The sequence below is a fragment of the Meriones unguiculatus genome, chromosome X (genome assembly GCF_030254825.1).
Source record: "Meriones unguiculatus strain TT.TT164.6M chromosome X, Bangor_MerUng_6.1, whole genome shotgun sequence".
NCBI lineage: Eukaryota > Metazoa > Chordata > Mammalia > Rodentia > Muridae > Meriones > Meriones unguiculatus.
The window spans coordinates 147,097,308-147,118,051 of record NC_083369.1 but is presented as its reverse complement, the minus strand read 5'-3'; the positions used below and the strand labels follow the sequence as shown (position 1 = coordinate 147,118,051).

General features: G+C 38.4%; 1 protein-coding gene across 3 annotated transcripts; it reads left to right on the top strand.

Moving 5' to 3' along the window:
- The first annotated feature begins 949 nt into the window (after nt 1-949).
- LOC132650112 (peroxiredoxin-4-like) lies at nt 950-20,174 on the top strand. 3 transcript variants are annotated; one of them, XR_009588484.1, is made up of 8 exons: nt 950-1,321; nt 4,024-4,141; nt 8,423-8,539; nt 10,622-10,744; nt 12,515-12,645; nt 14,870-15,032; nt 17,267-17,301; nt 20,047-20,174. XR_009588484.1 is itself a non-coding variant. In XM_060375406.1 (7 exons), the coding sequence occupies exons 1-7, from the start codon at nt 1,075-1,077 to the stop codon at nt 20,095-20,097; spliced, it is 822 nt and encodes a 273-aa protein (XP_060231389.1). In that variant the 5' UTR covers nt 951-1,074; the 3' UTR covers nt 20,098-20,174. The 3 variants fall into 3 exon arrangements, 1 of the variants encoding a protein (XP_060231389.1); XR_009588485.1 differs by having other exon boundaries at nt 951-1,321; nt 14,891-15,032; XM_060375406.1 differs by lacking the exon at nt 14,870-15,032 and having other exon boundaries at nt 951-1,321.
- Nucleotides 20,175-20,744: the final 570 nt, after the last annotated feature.

Below are 20,744 nucleotides of genomic sequence, written 5' to 3'. Positions count from 1 at the left end.
TTGTTTTGTTTTGTTTGTACTAAAGATGGGATTAGGGGACTGGAAAGATGACTCAGTAATTATGAGCTTTGGCTGGTCTTCCACAAGACAAGGGTTTAATTCTGAGCACCCTCATGGTCACTCAAGACTGTAACCTCAGTTCCAGGGGATCTTTTGAAGCCCTGTTCTGGCCTCTGTGAGCACCAGGCACACAAGCGATGCATAGACACACACACACAAAACAACCCTCATTTAAGAAAAAGAACTTAAAAGAAGATGTGAGTAGAACGGGCAGAGTCTAAACCAGAGGCCTTACCGGCAAATCACTCTGGGGCACATACTTGTCTGTTAACTTCAGAAATTTTGTACTGTCCATGGCCTGGAACCTCCCATCCTCCTAAACCTCCTGTAACCAACAGGGCAAATGTACTCAATCAGATTTCCAAGTAACTGTTTTGGAAGTTCCCCCATAAAATGGTAAATGAGGTGGTGTCTACAATGCAGGTTACAGTCATCAGACTATACCCCGTAACTGCGTTCAAGTATGATCTGTGGGAAAAAAAAAAGTATGAAATTGACTTTAATTAGAAGTATAAATTTTGGCCAAGAGTGCACTCAGGGAGGCAGACGGGTGGATCTGTAGGGCCAGCCTGGTCTACAGAATGAGCTCCAGGACAGCCAGGGCTACACAGAGAAACCCTATCTCAAAACAAAACAGTCAGTCCTGCACAGGAACACAGGTGGTTTTGAGCTTCTGAGGGTTGGTGTGAGGGGGTAGGGAGGCTCTGGTGTAGAGATGGACATGGAAGCACAGTGGCAGGGACACGGACGGCCAGAGCTCTGGAGAGGAGTCACCAGCCACCCCTGGAAGCCGCTTTCGGCCCGTTGCGGGGAAAACCTTCCGGCTCGGCCCACGCTGAGGCGCAGGCGCAGAAGCCCTCGGGGTGGGGCGGAGCCTGCGTCCACGTGGAAGCGGGGCGGAGTGGGAGGAGCTGGCTCCGGGGGCGCCCTGGTCCGCGAGGTCTCCCGCGCGCCTTTTTAGCTGCCCGCGGGCGGAGGGGACTCCGTGCCTGGTGAGTTCCCGCCCTGTGGGTCATGGAGGCTCGGCCCAAGCTCCTGGACGCGACCACTGCGTCCCGCCACTGGACCCGAAAGCTGGTGCTGCTGCTGCCGCCGCTGCTGCTGCTCCTGCTGCTGCGGAGCCGAGCGCTCCAGGGCGTGGAGACCGAGAAGCGGGTCGGGACCCGCGCAAACGAGAGCGGCTTCCACCCCGGCCGAGCAGTGAGCCCCGGAGAGGCGCCCCCGGAGTCCTGCCCAGGAGGTTCCCCGCCTCTCAGCAAGAGTAGGTGGTGCCCCGCGAGGTTGGGGGGTGGATGGGGTCAGAACCTGGGGACGCGTCGACCCTCACTGCGGATGCTCCGAAAGGGTGGGGCTGCAGCTGGCCTGCAACCCCAGGGCTGCCCGGGTTCCCCCCTTTGCCTTTGTGGGTGTGAGGGTGGAGGAGGGTTCCTGGGGTGAAGACAGAGGTGGTTTCCTCTGACCAGATTTCGGGAGAGGTAGCGGTTACCCCCAAAGCCAGAGAAGGTGGCTCTCAGTACGGGTTTGCAGGCGAGGAGGATGTTGTGCAAACTGAAAAACTTCCTTAAATATCCGAAAGTGCCTGCAGCAGTCCTGTCTTTTTTTTTTTTTTTCGGGCAAGAAGGAACATTGATAAGTTGAATAATGATTCACAGAAAGTTTGATTAAACAGAAAAGTGGCTAAACAAAATGTCCAGAAGGTCAAACCTTTTTTTTTTTTGTAGCCTATAAAGATTCTTATTGAAAACAGTCTCCCTCAAATTTGTGGAGTTAACGGATATTGACCTTTCTAAAAAAAAAAAGACTTCATTAGAGTATTTCGGAGGGAAGCTGGGTAGAGGTGGAAGTGTGGCACAGGTGGGTTGATGGTGAATCTTGTGTACTGCCAATTGCTCTTTTCATTATTTGCCTTCTATTCCAGTGTTTAAAGCTGGTGGCCACTCTCAGAAAAGACACGTCAGACCAAGTAAATACTGAGAAAATTGAGGCCTGCTGCATCTGGATATTAAGAATGCCAAAAAAAAAAAAAAAAAAAAAAAGTGATCAGGGCATACAGATACAGACCATTTCATACTTGCCTAACGCAGTTTTCCTAGGGATTATTTAACATTCTGTAGGTGTATGCTTGACATTTGCTTGTTGCGACTTATTCCGAGCCAGTGTTCAGTGAGGAAGTAAAAAAGAAAAACTAGTAATAGTGTTCTATTGCCAAAAACACTTTCAAATTGTATATGTTTGGTGCATATCGGTGCATATACAGGCCTATTATAGTTAGAGAAATTTATTTTCTTTTATTCATAAAACGGGCCTATTGTAGAGCAATTAAGGCTATGTTTTTGAAATCATTTTAATTACATGAAAAAATTATAATTTACCTTTTCCTCAGTGGGAGGAAAAAATGAGGATGCAACATGATCCAGGTTTGTGTTTGGAAAAAATGGAAAGACCAAAATGTTAACAGTAGTTTAATGATAGAGAAATAAAGGATTTAAATTGTCTTCATTATACTTTCCTGTAGTTACCAGAATCCTTATGCTAATATATATTTAAGACAGTGTTTGTTTATTTTTGTTTTTAAGACAGAGTTTCTCTGTCTATCCCTGGCTGTCCTGAATCTCACTCTGTATACCAGGCTGGCCTTAACTTCACAGAGACACACCTGCCTCTGCCTCCAGAATGCTGGAATTAAAGGCAGGCATCACCATGTTTTAAAAAATAGATGGAAAGGGGCTGCTTTTGGAATTGTATTTAAAGATCTTAGCAAAGTAGCTGCAATTTTTCAATCAAAAAGAAAAATCTACAAAATCAAAGATTTATTTTCTGGGTATGGTTTTCTGAATTTGTAAAGTCTTTTTAGTGAGTATCATAACAGGTCATTAAAACTATATGCTCTTGTTTAAGCATTTGAAGTACTGTATATGAAATATACATACCTTAGAACATTCTTCAATTTCTCCTCTGGTCATTCTTAATAAACTCAGGATTATTTATATTAGGTAGTTCTGACTCAAGGTAAGAAATCACATGTTATATTCATCTTCAGTTTTTCTCTGTAGAGTGACTATTAGTGTTGGCTTTTACACAAGAGTGTGAGGCTTGATTTCTAGAAACCATAGTCCAACTTGGAAGTAGGTATTGATCTCACTCTATGCAGTACTTTTCAAAGTGTTATCTGAATGTGTCCACAGCATGACGGGACATAATTGTCAAAGGCTGCTGGCTGGAGTTACAGCATACTGTTACGGGACAGCAGCACTATTGAATTTGCATCAGGTCACTTGAAACCTGTTCGGGGCTGGGGTGGGATATATCTCCTTTTTCAAAGCCTTCTAGGAAAACCATCATGTGATCTGGGATAACTTGGAGGAGCTCTAGTGAAATATCCAGCAGGGTTTAGTGCAGGGATAAGGTATAAGATTTTGTGGGCATAAACAGAAACATTTTTCGCATTTTTGTCAGTAAATGTATGTTAATAATTATAGTAACTATGAAAAATTCTATATAAAAAGTATTTTCACTAACATCCAGCTGAAATTTAGCTTTTCCTTCTAGTACAGATACGGATATCAACTCACACTCACTCCAGAAGTACTTGTCTGTTGCCCATATGGTCACAGAGACTTTCATGCTGAACGAGAGCTATTACAGGAATACCTGACAATGTTATCTTAGAGTTATGGGATCACTCCCACATCTTGCACAGTGAAGGCATAGTGAATGAACACAAGGGAATTTTTTAAATGCTTATATTTACATTTCAGTGTAACCGGTGTCCGAATTCTATGTATTGTACGTATTCTCTAAAAGGAAGTTCTTGTTCTAAGTTCTTAGAAGTCTGTAAGCTTCCAGACTGCCAGTGAAGTACAAAGATTTAGAAGCTCCAATTTTTTTAGTGTTTTTCTAAAGCTGTCCTTTGCCATTCCAACCGTTTTCTCGGTGATATAGAACATGGTTTTTGTTTTTTAGTTTCCAAGCCAGCACCTTATTGGGAAGGAACAGCTGTGATAAACGGAGAATTCAAGGAGCTTAGACTGACTGACTACATTGGGAAATATTTGGTGTTTTTCTTCTACCCACTGGATTTGTAAGTAATACACAAGTAACCGCTAATGAAGTGCCAGGGTTTGTCATTTGTTATCCTAGAGCAACAAACAGTTTATTGTTTTCACCTGATGTTTCTTAAGAAAGCAAACTGACAGGAGAAAGGTAATGTCTATTATAGATTTGAATCACGAATGTGTTAGCAAGTTAGTTAATGCAAGAGTTTATACATTATTATGTTTATTGTAAAGGCTTTTCTATTTTTATTTGCTCTGTCATATTCCTGGGATTTAGATGTTAACATCTTAATGATAATATATATTTAAAATATGTAATATTTTTGATTGTAGGGTTCATTTCTGACAGCATTATTTGGATGGGCATAAAATCATTTCACAGTACATTGTCTTGAAACTTTATTTACATTGGGGAGTTCATTTTGAAAAATACAACTCTGAGATTACCTTACTCATGAAAAGAGTGAAAACATGCACCCACCATAATAGTTATCTCAGCCTCTTATATTTTTTCTATGTGAATTTGGGGGGGATTATATAAAGTGACTAAAAGATCCCTCTACCTTTGCCACTGTATCTTTCTCCAGTAAAGTGAATCTAGAAATATATAGGTGAAAGGTAAACTCATTTCTATACATTGTTTGTAAGCCAAGAGTTAACATTTTCCCTAAAGGACAAAGAACAGTAAGTGATTTTAATCTCCTTAACGCTGTGAAGCTGTCCATCTTCTGCATTTCATGCTTGGAGGTATAGATAAAATATACATGTATGACTGTTGCTTTGCTGCAGAAAAAAATTCACCCCTAAAGGACAGGTTTTAGCCAGTAGAGGAAAATTTGCCATCCTTTTTGTACTAAGCCAAGTGGAAAGAATCCTAATAAAAATTAGGGCATTAAAGCCAAAACAAGTTATCTATCTAAGCAGCTTATACTCTGTCTCCATTAACTAAAAGAATAAATTAATTTCTTTTTTATGATTTTTTTATTAATTTTTATTTTTTGTATTAATCACAGGTTATTTACTTTGTATTCCAGCTGTATCCCACTCCCTCATTCCCTCCCAGTCCCAATCTCCCTCCTTCATCTCCTCCCTGCGCCTTTCCAAGTCCACTCCTAGGGGAGGTCCTCCTCCCCTTCCATCTGATCCTATCTTATCAGGTATCTTCAGGACTGGCTGCCATGTCCTCCTCTGTGATCTAGCAAGGCTTTCTCTCTTGGGGAGGGGAGGTAAAGGAGCTAGTCATTGAGTTCATGTGAGAAATAGTTCCTGTTCCCCTTACTAGGAAAACTTACTTGGTTACTGAGCTACCAAGGGCTACATCCAAACAGGAGTTCTAGGTTATAGCTGTACATGGTCCTTGGTTGGAGAAACAGTCTCATAGAGGACCCCCGTGCCCTAATATATTTTGTCCTTTTGGAGTTCCTGTCCCCTCCCGGTCATATTAACTCCTCCTTTCATCGAATGATTCCCTGCATTCTGCCGAAGGTGTGGTTATGCTTTGATACACTGCTAGGTAAAGTCTTTCAGAGGCCCTCTGTGGTAGGCTACTGTCCTGTTAATTGTTTTCTCCTACTTCCCATGTCCATCCCATTTGTCTTTCTAAATGAGGATTGATCATCTTACCCTGGGTCCTCTTTATCTTCATTAGGTACACATATTATAGTATTTTATCCTATCTTATAGGTCTCTATAAGTGAGTATATACCATATGTGTCTTTCTGCTCCTGGGATAATAAATTAATTTCTAACAGAAATCAATGGCAGGCTCTTTGACCTCCCCACCCCCCAAGGGAGGAGCAATCCTGCTAGGCCACAGAGGAAGACTTTGCAGCCAGTCCTGAAGATACCTGATAAAACAGGGCCAGACGAAAGGGGAGGAGGTCTTCCCCAATGGACTTGGAAAGGGGCAGGGAGAAGCTGAGGGAGAGAGGGTGGGATTGGGAGGGAATAAGGGAGCGGGATACAGCTGGGATATAGGGTTAATAAAATGTAACTACTACTAATAAACAATAATAAAAAAATCTGGAAAAAATAAAATACTATACTTGAAAAAAAAAGAATCAGAAGTATAACTCTTGAGATAATACCAAAGAAGGCAGAATCTGGTCATTTTGCCTTTTAGAAAATGCTGAAAGTATGTAATGTAGCCCAGGTTACCATGGACAGTTAAAATGGTTTATTTTTAAATGACAGTGTTGTGCTCAAACAATTGAATTATTTTTAAATCCACTGTTGGGTTCAAGGAAGAATCTGCCCCTTAAATCTACATTTTTTTAAAGAATTTCTAGCCATAAACCATAGATTAAGAATCACATATTACATTGTCTGTCACCCAGTACACATGGATACATACACAGGGTAAAATTCAGTCTGTGTGCACAAGCACAGCCATGCTTGATGTTAAAATACTGAAAAACTTCCACACAAAGTGGTAAATCACCACTTTCCCACATACCTCTCCAATTTGGCTTTCTCAAATGGTTCCTTTCTAAAAATTTGAAACCTAGCTTCATGTTAAGATTGAATATCAAGAAGGAGGACTCTTGCTAAAATGTTCAGTTCCTATACAGAAAGGCAAAGAGGCTGGACATCAGAAGAAGGAGAAAAGAGGGAACAAGTCAGGAGCCTGACACAGAGGACCTCTGAAAAGCTCTGCCCTGCAGACTATCTATGTAGATACTGAGACTCATGGGCAACCTTTGGGTAGAATGCAGGGAATCTTAGGAAAGAAGTGGGAAACAGTAAGATCTGGAGAGGACAGGAACTCCATAAGGAGAGCAACAGAACCAAAAAATCTGAGCACAGGGGTCTTTCCTGAGACTGCTATTTCAACCAAGGACTATGCATGGAGATTACCTAAGAGCCCTGCACAGATGTAGCCCATGGCAGTTCAGTATCCAAGTGGGTTCCATTGTGATAGGAACAGGGATTGTCTCTGACATGAACTGATTGGCCTGCTCTTTAATTACCTCCCCCTGAGGGGGAAGCAGCATTACCAGGCCACAGAATAGGACAAGGCAGCCATTCCTGATGAGACCTAATTGACTAGGATCAGAAGTAAGGAAAAGAAGTCCTTCCCTATCAGTGGACTTGGGGAGGGGCATGCATGCAGAGGGTGGAGGAAGGGAGGGATTGGGAATGGAGGAGGGAGGAAATCACAGGGGGATACAAAGTGACTAAAGTGTAATTAATAAAGAAAAAATACAATAAAATAAAGATTGAATATCACTACTGAACATAAACATACAAATTTATATGTAAATGTATACATATTAATAACTTTGCCCTATGTGTGATGTATTGTCATAGTTTTTATTATATTTTAATATTATTTACAGCTCACTAAATTAGTTTAACCATAGTGTGAAAAAATACTTCCCAGTGGGGCTGGAGAAATGGCTCAGTAGTTAAGAGCACTGGCTGCTCTTCAAAAGACCAGGGTTTAATTCCCAGCAACCACATAGCCTCTCACAGCCCTCTGTAACTCCAGTTCCAGGGGACTTCATACTCTCTTCTGGTCTCCTCAGGCACCAAGGATATACATGTTACACAGACTTGCATGCAGGAAAAACACTCATAAACATAAAATCATAATAAAACTTAAAAAAAGAAACAACACCCAGAATAATATCCTCTCAACCTGCCATTCTGATAAAATTTTATATTACTCTGGGTGGTATTTCACATGGGGCTGGATCACACCATAGAAGAGGACCTGTCCAGAAGCAGGAAGTAGGGCTAAAGAATATTGCCTTGTCTGCAAAATACACGTAGATGAAGCTAGTCCATAGGAATAAGGAAAACAAGTAGCAGAATGATAATAGACATTGTTTAGATCCCTTGAAATCTTAAAACACTGAACTACAACATATCAAAAGCCAGCTGGGTGCAGAGGTGCATGCCTATAATCCCAGCAGTCAGTGAGGCAGAAGCAGGCAGATCTCTGTAAGTTCAAGGCCAGCCTGGTCTGCAAAGCAAGTCCAGGACAGTGAAGGCTACCCAGAGAAACTCTGTCTTGGAAAAAAATATTAAAGACTCATGAAATAGGGTTGCTACTGAGAGAAAAAAGGAAACATTGGCCACTCACTGATCAGTTGAATTATAAGAAGAGAGTTTCTTGAAATCCAGTTGGGAATGCAAAATGTTGATATTTAATTAAAGAGTTTTAGAATTTCACTTGGAGAAAACTCATCTATCAGTTCTTGTGTTTTGTATGCTCTGAAGGGTCTGTAATAAAAACTCATTTGAAAGTTCAGGAATATGCTTATTTTGAGAAAACTGACTTGTTTTCTTTTTTTGACTTTTAGCACCTTCGTGTGTCCAACTGAAATCATCGCTTTTAGTGACCGAATTCAAGAATTCAGATCTGTAAATACTGAAGTAGTAGCATGCTCTGTTGATTCTAAGTATACCCACTTGGCCTGGTCAGTGTTTTGCCTTAAAACTGGGATAAAATGAATAGATTTATTTCTTAGTCGTGTACAGATAGCTTCCAACATAGTAATATTGTAATAACTATAATTATGTATGTGGTGTCCTTAATGTAAAGATAATGAAAACATTCTGTTTTGTTACATGGTCATCAGTGTGTTCAAAGTCATTAGCTTTGTTTTCAAAACAGAAATTTTTTAAAAAATTAATTTTAAACTAGTGTGGCTGTAACAGAAGGATCTCTGTGAGATCGAGGCCAGTGCAGGCTACCAAGTGTGGGTGAAACAGAAGGTTCTCTGAGATCAAGGCCAGTGCAGGCTACAAAATGAGATCTTTATCCCAAAATAGCAAAAACAAAAAATTAGTTCTAAAAGTAATGTGTAAAATTATATTCTCAAGATGTTTCACCTAATAAGTTGCAAGGAACTTCACATTAAAATGACAAGACATACAGTTTCTCCCTGTCTGATTGACCAATACTGAAAAAACTCAGTGTTGCTAGAGGTGTGGAGGAATGACATTCCGGCATAGTTGAGAGGTCACAATTTCTAGAGAAAGCAGCTCGCAGCTTGTTTCAGAGTCTAAAAAGTGCATGTAGGTACGTGAGTTTTGAATAATGTCAGCAGCTTTTTGCCTAAAATTTTTCACATAGTAAAGATCATTGAGAATTATTTTGCTTTTAAAATGTAATGTACAGTTCATTGAACTTCTAAATATAAAACACAGGTTTTTTTCACAGGCAATTTTTATAAAAAGAGACATTAAAATGCTTAAGTATATATAACATAGTCCAGTTGGTTAGAGAGCTACAATTAAAAGTAACAAATATATCCTAATCAGGATAGAGAATAGAAGAATATTAATAGAAAAATATTAAATCTACATGTTCCTTTGCTTTATCATTTTTGTAATTTATTATAAATACTTCTAGGATTTAAATGCATGTCAACAAAATGTAACGCCAGTCCAAATAACTTAGATGTGGCTTTCTAAGGGAATTGGTGTCTGTGTTCTCAACTAGATAAGTGTTTTACTAGTACTAGCCAGGGTTTCTACTTTGATGTTAATACTTGGCCTGCAGATCTCCAGAGCAGTGTTTCTGGTTTTGTTTTCTCCTTGCTGCTATGTCAACATCCTTCCATGGGGCAACAGCTCACAAGTGCTGTAATTTGAGGTTACAGATAATTAAACCCGAGGATTGATAGACCCGAGATCATGCCTAATTTCCCTCACTGCTTCACATGGAGTTTGTATTTCTTGCGCTTGCAGAGCAGTGAAAGGTCTTCTCATTGTATCCCACCTGTCTTTGGAGGATTTGTCTTGTGATCTACGCCCTTTTATTATAATGAAATTCAGTATTGTGTATAATTAGTGTATGTTTAAAAAACTTTAAAAAACCCTCCATCTCTGTGGGCATGGGAGCCCATGCCTTTAATCACAGCACCAGGGAAGCAGAGGTGAACAGATCACTGTGAGTTGGAGGTCAGTCTGTTTTCCTAATTATCCTGTATACCATAAGTATGTACTCTTTGATGTATCAAATCCATTTCTAGAAGTTAACAGAGGAGTATACAAAAATTCCAGCAGGGTTTATAAAAGAAAAATGCAATTGGTTTTATGTCTGTCAGCAGAAACCACTAAAATACAGTATTTCACATGTTAAAGATGCCCTGTGCCCCCAATCAGTGGACTTGGAAAGGGCAGGGAGTAGATGAGGGAGGGAGGGAGGGTTTGGGAGGGAATGAGGGAGCAGGATACAACTGGGATACAGAGTTAATAAAATGTAACTAATAAAAATAATAATAATAAAAAAATAAAACATAAAAAAATGCCCTGTGCATCAACATTTAGTACTTAAAGGATATGGCCATGCTAAAGGCGTGGAGATAGAAAGTTCAGTAGCCTGTTCTTGTTTTAAAGGCGGTATATATATGTATGTGTATGTGTGTATATATGTGTACACACACACACACATATATGCATTTAGTTGTATGTGTGTGCTTTCATGTGTGGAAAGAGTTGACTTGTATTCGATTTACTTATCTCTGAGAGGTGAAGTGTTCTGTCTATTGCAGGATTAATACTCCTCGAGGACAGGGAGGAGTGGGGCCAATAAAGATTCCACTTCTTTCGGACCTGAACCATCAGATTTCAAAGGACTATGGTGTATACCTCGAGGACTCGGGCCATACTCTTAGGTACTGTTTACTGGTTAACATTTTGAAAATTCCAAGTACATTAGTAATCTTCCTAAAAATAAGTGATACTTAGGAGTTAGAAGGTAGATATTTTGGATCAAAAATATTTTGCAGGAGTATTGTAGATTTTCCTTCAGCTGTTGATGTCCATTTAAACTACACTAGAGTTTCACACTGTTGGAGCTGGAGTCCTTTGACAACCTCTCTGTATATATAAAAGAAACAGATGTGTGGGTTTCTATAAATTTAGTCAGAGTTATACAATAAGTTAATAGCAGAGACCAGACTTGTATCTTGTTCTCCTAACTCCTTAGCTCCTTTTCCTTTTTTCTGAACTGGCTCCAGTTATGTTTTTCTGATTCATACGTAGTACTTCACAAACCCATATCTTTGGAAAGACTAAGACATTATGTCACCCAGCAGCCTCTTCTGCTTTTTGTTGTTGTTGTTGTTGTTGTTGTTTGTTTGTTTAATTTTCAAAGTTTTTCAGAGTGAGTCCTGGAACTCACTCTATAGACCAGGCTGGCCTCAAACTCTGAGATCTGCCTGTCTCTGTCTTCAACCACTCCCAGCTTTACCCAGATACTTACACTGGATTACATGAGCTAATAAGTATAAACAGAATTCTTTGATAAAAAGGGCAGTTTTAACTGTAGTCTGGACATTGACCAAGTAATATTACCTAATAATGAATTTAATGAATTTTTCCCTTATTTTATTTTTAATAATAGCTTTTCTTTGTTTCTTTTTTTTTCCCTTTTTTTTTTTTTTAAGATAAAGTCCTTTAGGTGAGGCTGGCCTAGTTGAACTACATAGTTAAGACTTTGAACTCTTAATTATCCTGCTTCTGTCTCCCAAATGCTGGGATTGTTTTAAAGTCAGGTTCAGGGTTTTTATGTTTGTTTGTTTGTTTTGTTTTTCCTTCAGAGGAGGGATTGTTTATTTTTTCTGAGACAGAGTCTTATGTGTAGCCTTGGCTAGCCTGGAACTGGCTGCCCTCCAACTAACAAAGATCTATTGCCTTTGCTTCCCTTGAGCTTTTTTGTATGTCATTTAAACATGCATTATTATACATAATACTGGATTTCGTTATAATATTTTCATAGTTGTATGTAATGAATGTATCTTGATCATATTAAACTCCCCATTATGCTCTCTTATCCTACTCCTGCTGATCGTCTCCTAATTAGTCCTTTTACTTTCATATCTTTTTTGCATGTTTGTATGTGTGTGACCCAGTGAATTTAAGTAGGGTGGTTTCAGAACAATGGAAACCTTACCAGGGACTCACGAAAATGTATTTTATTTCCCCAAACAACTATTAACTGTCTGCAGATACACAAGGAGGGTTTAAGCCTCTCCATTGCCTGCTTTTGGATCCTGAAGGTTGTGAGGAGCCCCTTATCCCCAAACAGATATTTACTTATATGTATGTGTGCATGTCCATGTGTAGATACAGACATATGAGTGAAGTTGCCTTCAGAGAGAGGCATCAGATACCTGGAGGTGTTTGAGCTGCTTGAAGTGGTGCTGAGAAGACTTGGTTCTTCTGGAAGAGCAGCATGTGCTCTTAACTGCTGAGCTATCTGTCCAGTTTCCCAAAACAAAAATTTCAAACCGCCATTTACCAGTCATAATTCCAAAGTGTATAGTAGATGGGGAAAACCCCGGAGTGTATTTGGCTATAGAGTAGGCAAGTCGTATACAGAGTAGAATACTTACCTTACCGAGAAGAAACGGAATCACCCTTATCATCCCTGTGCTTCACAGAGGCCTCTTTATTATTGATGACAAAGGAATCCTAAGACAGATTACTCTGAATGACCTTCCTGTGGGTAGATCCGTAGAGGAGACACTGCGTTTGGTTCAAGCCTTCCAGTACACCGACAAGCATGGAGAAGGTACCTTTCTTTCTGAAACCTTATTTTTTTAATTGAAATTATCCTATGTGATTATAATGAATTTTGGTCCTTTTTTGCCTCTCATTACCCTCTTAATTGCTTCTCCCACTAAAACTCTTCTTCCTACCAAGTTACCTTCTACTGTTATTGGTGACCCACTGAGCTTCATTAGGGTTGCGTGTATGAGGTGAGTATGAATGGGGTTATTTCCTGGACCATGGGCAATTTATCAGTAGCTTTATCCCCAAAGAAAATGACACTTCCTCCCCCATTAAATGTCTCTCTGAGGAATGATGAGGTCTATGCATCCCTCCCCTTGTCCATGGTAGAATGTTGATAGGCACACTGTTGTGCAGGTAACCACATCTTCTGTGTGTTCAGCACACATGTCCTGTCCAGAAGGCATAGTTTCCTCATACTCCTCCTCATTCTCTGGTTCTCAGCACTGTTTCTGTCTGTCTTCCAAGATGTTCCCTGAGCCTTGAAAGAAGTGATACAGATGTCGTTTTTAGGACTAAGTGCTTAACAGTCACTTATTCTTAACACTTGACTACTTAGGAATGTTCATTAACTGCTATCCCCTGCAGAATAGCTTTTCACATGAAGGCAGAGAGCAGCACTATCTATGTGTATAAACATGAGACACTGTTATAAGGCAGTTTGACAACATGTCCATGAAGCAAAACAGTAGGAATAGGATCCCTCATAAGGCCTATGACCTCCTGCCCATTAAAATATATATATATATACATACACACACACACATATATATATATACACACACACACACATATTTTGGGAGGATATGTTTTCACTTTTGACACACAAATATATTTTATTAAATCATAAAGCATAATCTTCCCTTTATTTTTCATTCTTTATATTAACATCTTAATATCACAATATAACATTAAATCCCACAGTCTTTTAACATTTCAGTACTCTAAAATTCCAAGTTATTGATTACTGCTTCAGTTTTTTGTTGTTTTTAGGAAAATGAAAAAGACTGATTAACATTTACTACAGATTCTAACTAGAATTCTCAGGAGAAATTTTATCTGGACACATTTTACTTGTTTAAATAACTCAGCCTATTAAAAATACTCTTGAATTCTTTTTTAAATACACAGTGATTAAAAAAAAAACAACCAAAAAAAAAACAAAACAAAAAAAAAATAAACTAGAGCCTTGAGAAAACAGCATGAGGAAAATTTATCTCAGCAAAAAAAGTTAGAAAATCAACCCACCCAGTACAAAAATCAATGGTGTTTAGCTGGCTGTGTTTTAAGCATAATTTAAAAAATGTTACCCTTTTATTTTAGTCACAAGTTCATAAAAAAAGGAATAAAAATGTAATTAAACAATAAGCAATCATGCTATCTTTATAAATATGTTTCTCATTTGTCTACTTAGTAGTTTTCTTTTATGATGTAAATTATACATTATGATTACTAAATAAGTAGGCAGTAGATGGAGAGTCCTTGTTAACTAAATAAACACATACCTTGATGCAGAAAGGTTTTAGTCATAAGCTCTTACTTTTTATTAGAAGACACAATATTAACTATCTTACCAAATACTGTTCTTATTAGCAAGAGCATACCTGCTATTTTATCTTATTGTATTTAAATGACTACAGAGACAAGTCTGAGCTCTTCACAGGCTGATTTCACACACACTCTAGGAGCCAGCACCTTTTAACCTGCTGATCCCAGCTACTCACACCAGCACTTCTGGGTAGCAGTACTTGCTACCCATTGCTGGCTAGCCATTAAAATTCCTCTTAAAACTTATCAACAGTCTACAAGGAACATTTGTCTTAACAACTATAAAGAAAAAGCCATTTTAATTATTTTTTGTTTGTGGCAATGGGAAATATATTTTGTAAACTTTATCAGAGCATAATATATGTTGCACTAAGACAAATTCTTATAAAATGTAAGTTACATATGAAAATAATTTACATTTCTAACTCTTGTAGTACATAGGAAAAAAATTTAAAACTTTTTATTGATTCTTTATAAATTTCATATCATGTGCCCTAATCCCACTCATCTTCCTATCCCTTCCTATATTCCCTCTGCAACCTCCCCCAAAGGAAAATAAAAAAACAAAGAACAACAACGACAAAGCCCTCTCATCATGGAAACTGCAGTGTGTCCCAATGTGTCACACGGTATTCCCGGTTGTCCACACAATCTTTACTTGCAAATGTTCATTGCAGTGATCATTGGTATGCTTCCAGGCCTCTGGCTTCCGCTAGTCTATCAATACTAGATCCTCAATGGGACTCCTCTCAGATATCCTGTTGTTGCCCTGTGCCATGGAGAACCCTGAGGCTTTGCATCTGCAGGACCGAACCCTTGATGCCATCCAGCAGTTCATAGGTGGGATAGATGTTGGCGTGTGCCAACTCAAGTCTGGATCTGGACCTGGGTGGTAGCATAATTTAATTTCTTGTTCTAAATGTAATGTGAATGCTTCCGACATACTCGGATTATGGTTTTAAATTTAGTAGATTTCTTTTGGCAAGCAAAATTATTAACTTGAGTTTTTTAATAAAATATCACTACTATCTTCTGTGCTTACTATAGTAAGGTAACAAAAATATTCCTAATTTTGCATAGTCCCTTTAGATAAACTGAAAGAATAAAAAAGGTTCTAGAATTTTTGTTTGTTTGTTTGTTTGCTTTTTTTTCGAGACAGGGTTTCTCTGTGTAGCCTTGTCTGTCTTGGACTCACTTTGTAAAGCAGGTTGGCCTCAAACTCACAGAGATCCACCTGCCTCTACCTCCTTGAGTGCTGGGATTACAGGTGTGTGCTCCTGATTTCTAGAGTTTTTAAATTCTATTTCTCTAAAAGTTGTAATACTAATATGACTGTTTAGTAGTGTATATTTTATTGGTATGTGACATTATTATGCTTAGCTATGCAGTCATTTTATCACTGTATTGCAATTAACTCATTTGAGAAAATGCCTCCGTCAGGTTGTCCTGCAGGTGAGACTCTCGGGTATTGTTTTGGTTAATGATTCATGTGGGAGGGCCCAGCTAAATGTGAGCAGTGCCGCCCCTCGGCTGGTGATCTTGAATGCTAAAACTAAACAAAACAGGTTGAGCAAACCATGGAGAGCAAGCCAGGGCAACACTTTTCCATGGCTGCTGCTTTACTTTCTGTTTGACGTCCTTCAAGGATGGACTGTGATGTGAAACATGTAAGTGAAATAAACCCTTTACTCCCTAAGTTTCTTATGGTCATGGAGTTTCATCACAGCACTAGACACCCTAACTAAGACATTCCTCAAACACCTGCTCAGTGTTTGCCCATCAACTCTGCCTTACTGAGCTTGTTCGAATGGCCATTCTGATTTACCTTTCTAAATCATTACAGTTCTTAGGATTATTCAGAATCTACCCCTCCAGTCCTTCACAAGTTTCAGCAGTAGCTAAATAGAAAAAGGCAATTTTTGCTAAAATAGAATATGGTATATAAACCTTTAAAAGTGTAATTGCTGAGCTGAGTGAGGTGGGTCAGGCCTTTAATCCCAGTACTCAAAAGGCAGGAATAGGTGGAGGTGAATCTCCATAAATTTAAGGCCAGTTCTACATAGTAAGTTCTAAGCCACCCTGTGTCAAAAAAAAAAAAAAAAGTTAAACAGTAATTCCTGAGAGTATATTTTGTTTGGTTTTGTTTGAATATATGTTTGTGTTAGCATGTCTGTGTGGGAATATGTCCACATACTTGCAGAAGTGAGAGGTCAATCCCCTGTACTTAAGAGTAATGAGGTTGTTCCTGAGAACCAAATTCAGGTTATGTGGAAGAGCAAAATGCACTCAACCACTGGACTAGCTCTCTGGTACCTGAGAGTAGATTTTGTGTGTCCTTACTACAAAAACAATGAGTTAATTGAGATGATAGACAGGTTAGTTAGTTTGATCTAACAATCCCACAATGTATGCATATATAAAATATTACTCTCACCTCAGACATGTATAATTTGGCTAAATTTGGGAGTGTAGGAAATATAACTCATGAGTCCTTAACTCATCACTTTCTAAAGCCTGTTGATAAACAGCATACCTTGGCATCAGCATAAAACGTAGCAGGATATAAGCCATATAAACTTATTGGTCAGTATATAAATTTAGAGGAATTTTTTCCTCACCTAGGCTTGTTCGTTCACCAGATTCCCAGATCTTCCAATTTCATCATAGATAGCTCCTTTATTTTTCATATTATAATGTAAGTATAATTGGAAAAAGTGAAAAATAAACTGCTTACTAATAAACTCTATGAAAATAAATTTCTTTAGTGTGAGCAGACAAGCAAACAGAAACCAGGTGCTTGTTTAATTTTCACGAGATAAAAACCTAAAATTTCTGTATGTTATTTAAGAAAAGGTTCAAGCAAGTTTATAAATCATATTCTAGCCAAAGGCTACTTTGAGGACTGCTTATAAACTGTGAAAGTATCCCACTGAGCCTTCCTGTCAGCTGGACATATTTAATGTGTTTTTTTCTTTCAAATGGAAACAGGTTCTGGGGTTACTATAGAAAATTAAACTGTTTTTACACTGTCTTTCCTATTTCCTCTCTCTGACTCTCTCTTTTGTTTCTTTTAGTATGCCCTGCTGGCTGGAAACCTGGTAGTGAAACAGTAAGTCATATTAATTTTGTTGTTAGTTTTAAAGGTTTGGAGAGAGCCAAAAATGTAGGCCAACTTTAATGTAATCTTTCTTTATATCAGGCTGTCCTGATTTCTAAAATGATGTAAACATTGATAAGCAGAAATCCTACTGCAGAAAATTCCTGGGCTTTCGGGAGAATAGCTCAAAGCAGAGAAGTCAGAATATGAATAGTATTGTGAATTTTAAATCTAACTATCCAGAAAAATCTACTGTTAAGAAAAATAAGGTGAAAGCAAGAAGGCAAAGTAGAGATGTGGGAGAATAAATTTAGAGGATATGTATGGAATTTCTTCTTATATAGTAAGCCAAGAAAGGAGTCCCAAGCAAAAGCTCTCTGTGTATATTGGAACGTTTTTGAGAAAATCTGGTTTTACTAAATATTGAAGGTAATGGTTCACTCCTTGACAAAGAAAAAGATTCAAACAAATATCTTTCCTTACTTGGGGATACTTTCACAGTTTATAAGCAGTCCTCAAAGTAGCCTTTGGCTAGAATATGATTTATAAACTTGCTTGAACCTTTTCTTAAATAACATACAGAAATTTCAGGTTTTTATCTCGTGAAAATTAAACAATAGTTAGGAAAAAATATTAGGGATGGAAGGAAGAAGTTATCTTAAAATTGAAAAATACACTTGTCCGGATACAGCCAAAGATGTAGTCAACTCTTCCCTTTCAGATGTACTCCTTGCTTTTTTGGGAACATGGATCCTGCCTTTAGCCTTGGCCTTTCCTCTTGTTTCTTTAAAGAAAAAATATTATGCACTGTATGTTTGTATGATAGGGGCTCTGCATACTACCACGTGTGTTTGGAGGGCAAAGGACAATTCATGGACTCTGTTCCCCTTTCACCTTTATGTGGATTCCAGGGATCATCAGACTAGTATGGCCAGGGCTTCTACCCACTGAGCCTTCCTGCCAGCTGCTTTGATGTTCTTTCTGCATTGCTCTCTGTGTGACTGGCTGCCTCCTCCTTTTCACTCATTTGAGCTCAGATGTGATCTTGGAAGTGTTTCCACAGCACTCTATGCCAGCCTCAGTCACTATTCCATTAACTTGGTTTTGTTTTTGTTTATTGAGGCAGGGTTACTCTCTGTAACTTTGGCTATCCTGGAGTTGCTCTGTAGAGCAGGCTGGCCTCAAACTCACTGAGGTCCACCTGCCTCTGCCTCCCAAATTCTGGGATTAAAGGCATGTGACACCACCACTAGCCCATCAACCTGTTTAAAAACATTTACCACAGCCAGAAAGTGACAGAATATATATAAGTCTAAAGACAAGGGACCTTAGTTATCTAGTTGATGCTTGCTGCCTGGCTAATCATTTATAGTTGTCATATAGTAGATGCTCAGTAAATGTATATTGAAAGAAGAACCAAACCCAGAAACACATGGAATTATTTTTGTCAGTTACAAATGAAACACAGTATATGTTAACACATGTATATTCTTTCTGAAAATCCATGGTTTTCAGTAAATTCTTAAAGAAGTTTATACTTGTAACATATTTTCAAAATGCATAATATTTATCCTATAATACTTTTCCTAGTGAATCTTTTTCCATTGGGAACTTGGACTGCTCTTTCAGGAGCTGAACACTCAGAATGTACCTGCAACGTTATTTTTTGTCACAATTGGTTTGCTATATACTGCATGAAGAATTGCCTACTATCTCAAATAGAAACGTTGTTTAAACCGATAGCTTCTGATTCAGAGTTATACACGTAAACCTGTATAATCAATCAAATGTAAACCAACCTTATACAAATTTATTACCTGAAATATCTAGTGCTCAAGATACAGTAATATATACTGATATATTAACTCAATATATCAGTTAATATAAATAACACCCCCTTTAAGGTGCTTCTTAGAGGAGTTTTTTTTCTTTTGAACTCTCAGTCATCTACCTGTCTCAGCCTCCCAGAGCGCTGGGATTACAGGCAGGCGCCACTGTGCCTGCCTTATTTGCTAAATTTCTATTATTTATCTATGTTGTCGCTTTCACTTTGCAGCTTGAGATTATAAAACATTGCATTATGAGCAGGCTTAGTGATATAAGCCTATAATCCCAGCTACTTAGGAGGCTGAGTTAGGAGGATCAAAAGCTCACGGCCTGTGTAAGCCAGTTTTAAACATGAGCTTAACGCTAGGGTAGAAAAATATAGCAAGGTCTTATTTCAAAAAAAGAAAAGCTTTAAAAAGAACTTTAGATATACCTCAGTAATAATGCTTTTGTTTAACAGTTAAGGGGTCCAGGCATCAACTATCCCCAGTACTCAAAATACCTCTTAAAAATTCATTTGATAAGCCTTTAGTGGACACATTGCCCTCTTTTCAGGTTGTTATTATTATAACATCATCAAATCAACAAATTTTAAAGTATGCTAACATCTCTGGCAATGCTTTCAACGTGCTTAAGTCAGGCTCAAATATGCCATGAATGTTTGGTGGCCAAGGGAAGAGCAGTAGGTGAATTTTGGGTTGCCTGGGTATAGGTGACATTAATTCAGTGGTAAATATATCATTTTCTTTTTGGGATAGCTGAGATTAGTAGGCAGGACAAATCTAGTTTTTTCTAAACATAGTACATAATCTGATTTGGTCTACCAAATCAGTGATGACATCTTTAGTCAGGAGAAGGGCAATTAATGCTAAACTATTCATAATGTACTTTGGCTTTTTTAAATAAATAATTTGCTTTTTGTTCTAACAGATAATCCCAGATCCAGCTGGAAAACTGAAGTATTTCAACAAAATGGCCTGAAAAATACTTCAGTTGTGATGTTTGAAGAGGGCAGTGTGTCCACTTCTCGATAAAGGTCACTGTGTTAATTACTATAATTGATTTGCCATCGTTATTTCTTGAATAGTATCAAAATCTATCAAAGTTCAAAGATATTTACTGATCAAGGTAGACATTAAGACAAAAAAAGCACTCTCTTCCTAAAGTAAGGAAAAATAAGCTGAGCCAAACTCACAATCAACCTAGCTTCCAGTTATGAAGTACGTATCAGGTGGTAGGCATTGTACTAAGGAAGCCAGATGAATTTTCACTTTATCATCACAAGTGTTTATCGTAAGATGAAGAAAGAAATTCAGGCAAATTGTCCAGTGTTAACATGTACCTAGCATAGGCAACATCGGACTTTGAACCCAGATGAGCTCTCTCTGGTATGTCAGTGCTTCACAGTCCACTGCGGCTCACACGTCTGCAAATCTTTGAGCAGAGAGTGAGTTGTGAGCACCTTCCACATTATCAGGTGTGGCTAGCTGACCCCCGTAGTTCATGCTCATTGACCTGTAACAACACAAAGCTTTCTGGCTCCATCTTTTCTCTAGACTCACATTTTAATTCAGATGAAGTCTAAAAGTAGTTGCTTATACGTTTGCAATTAGTTTGTGAAATATAAA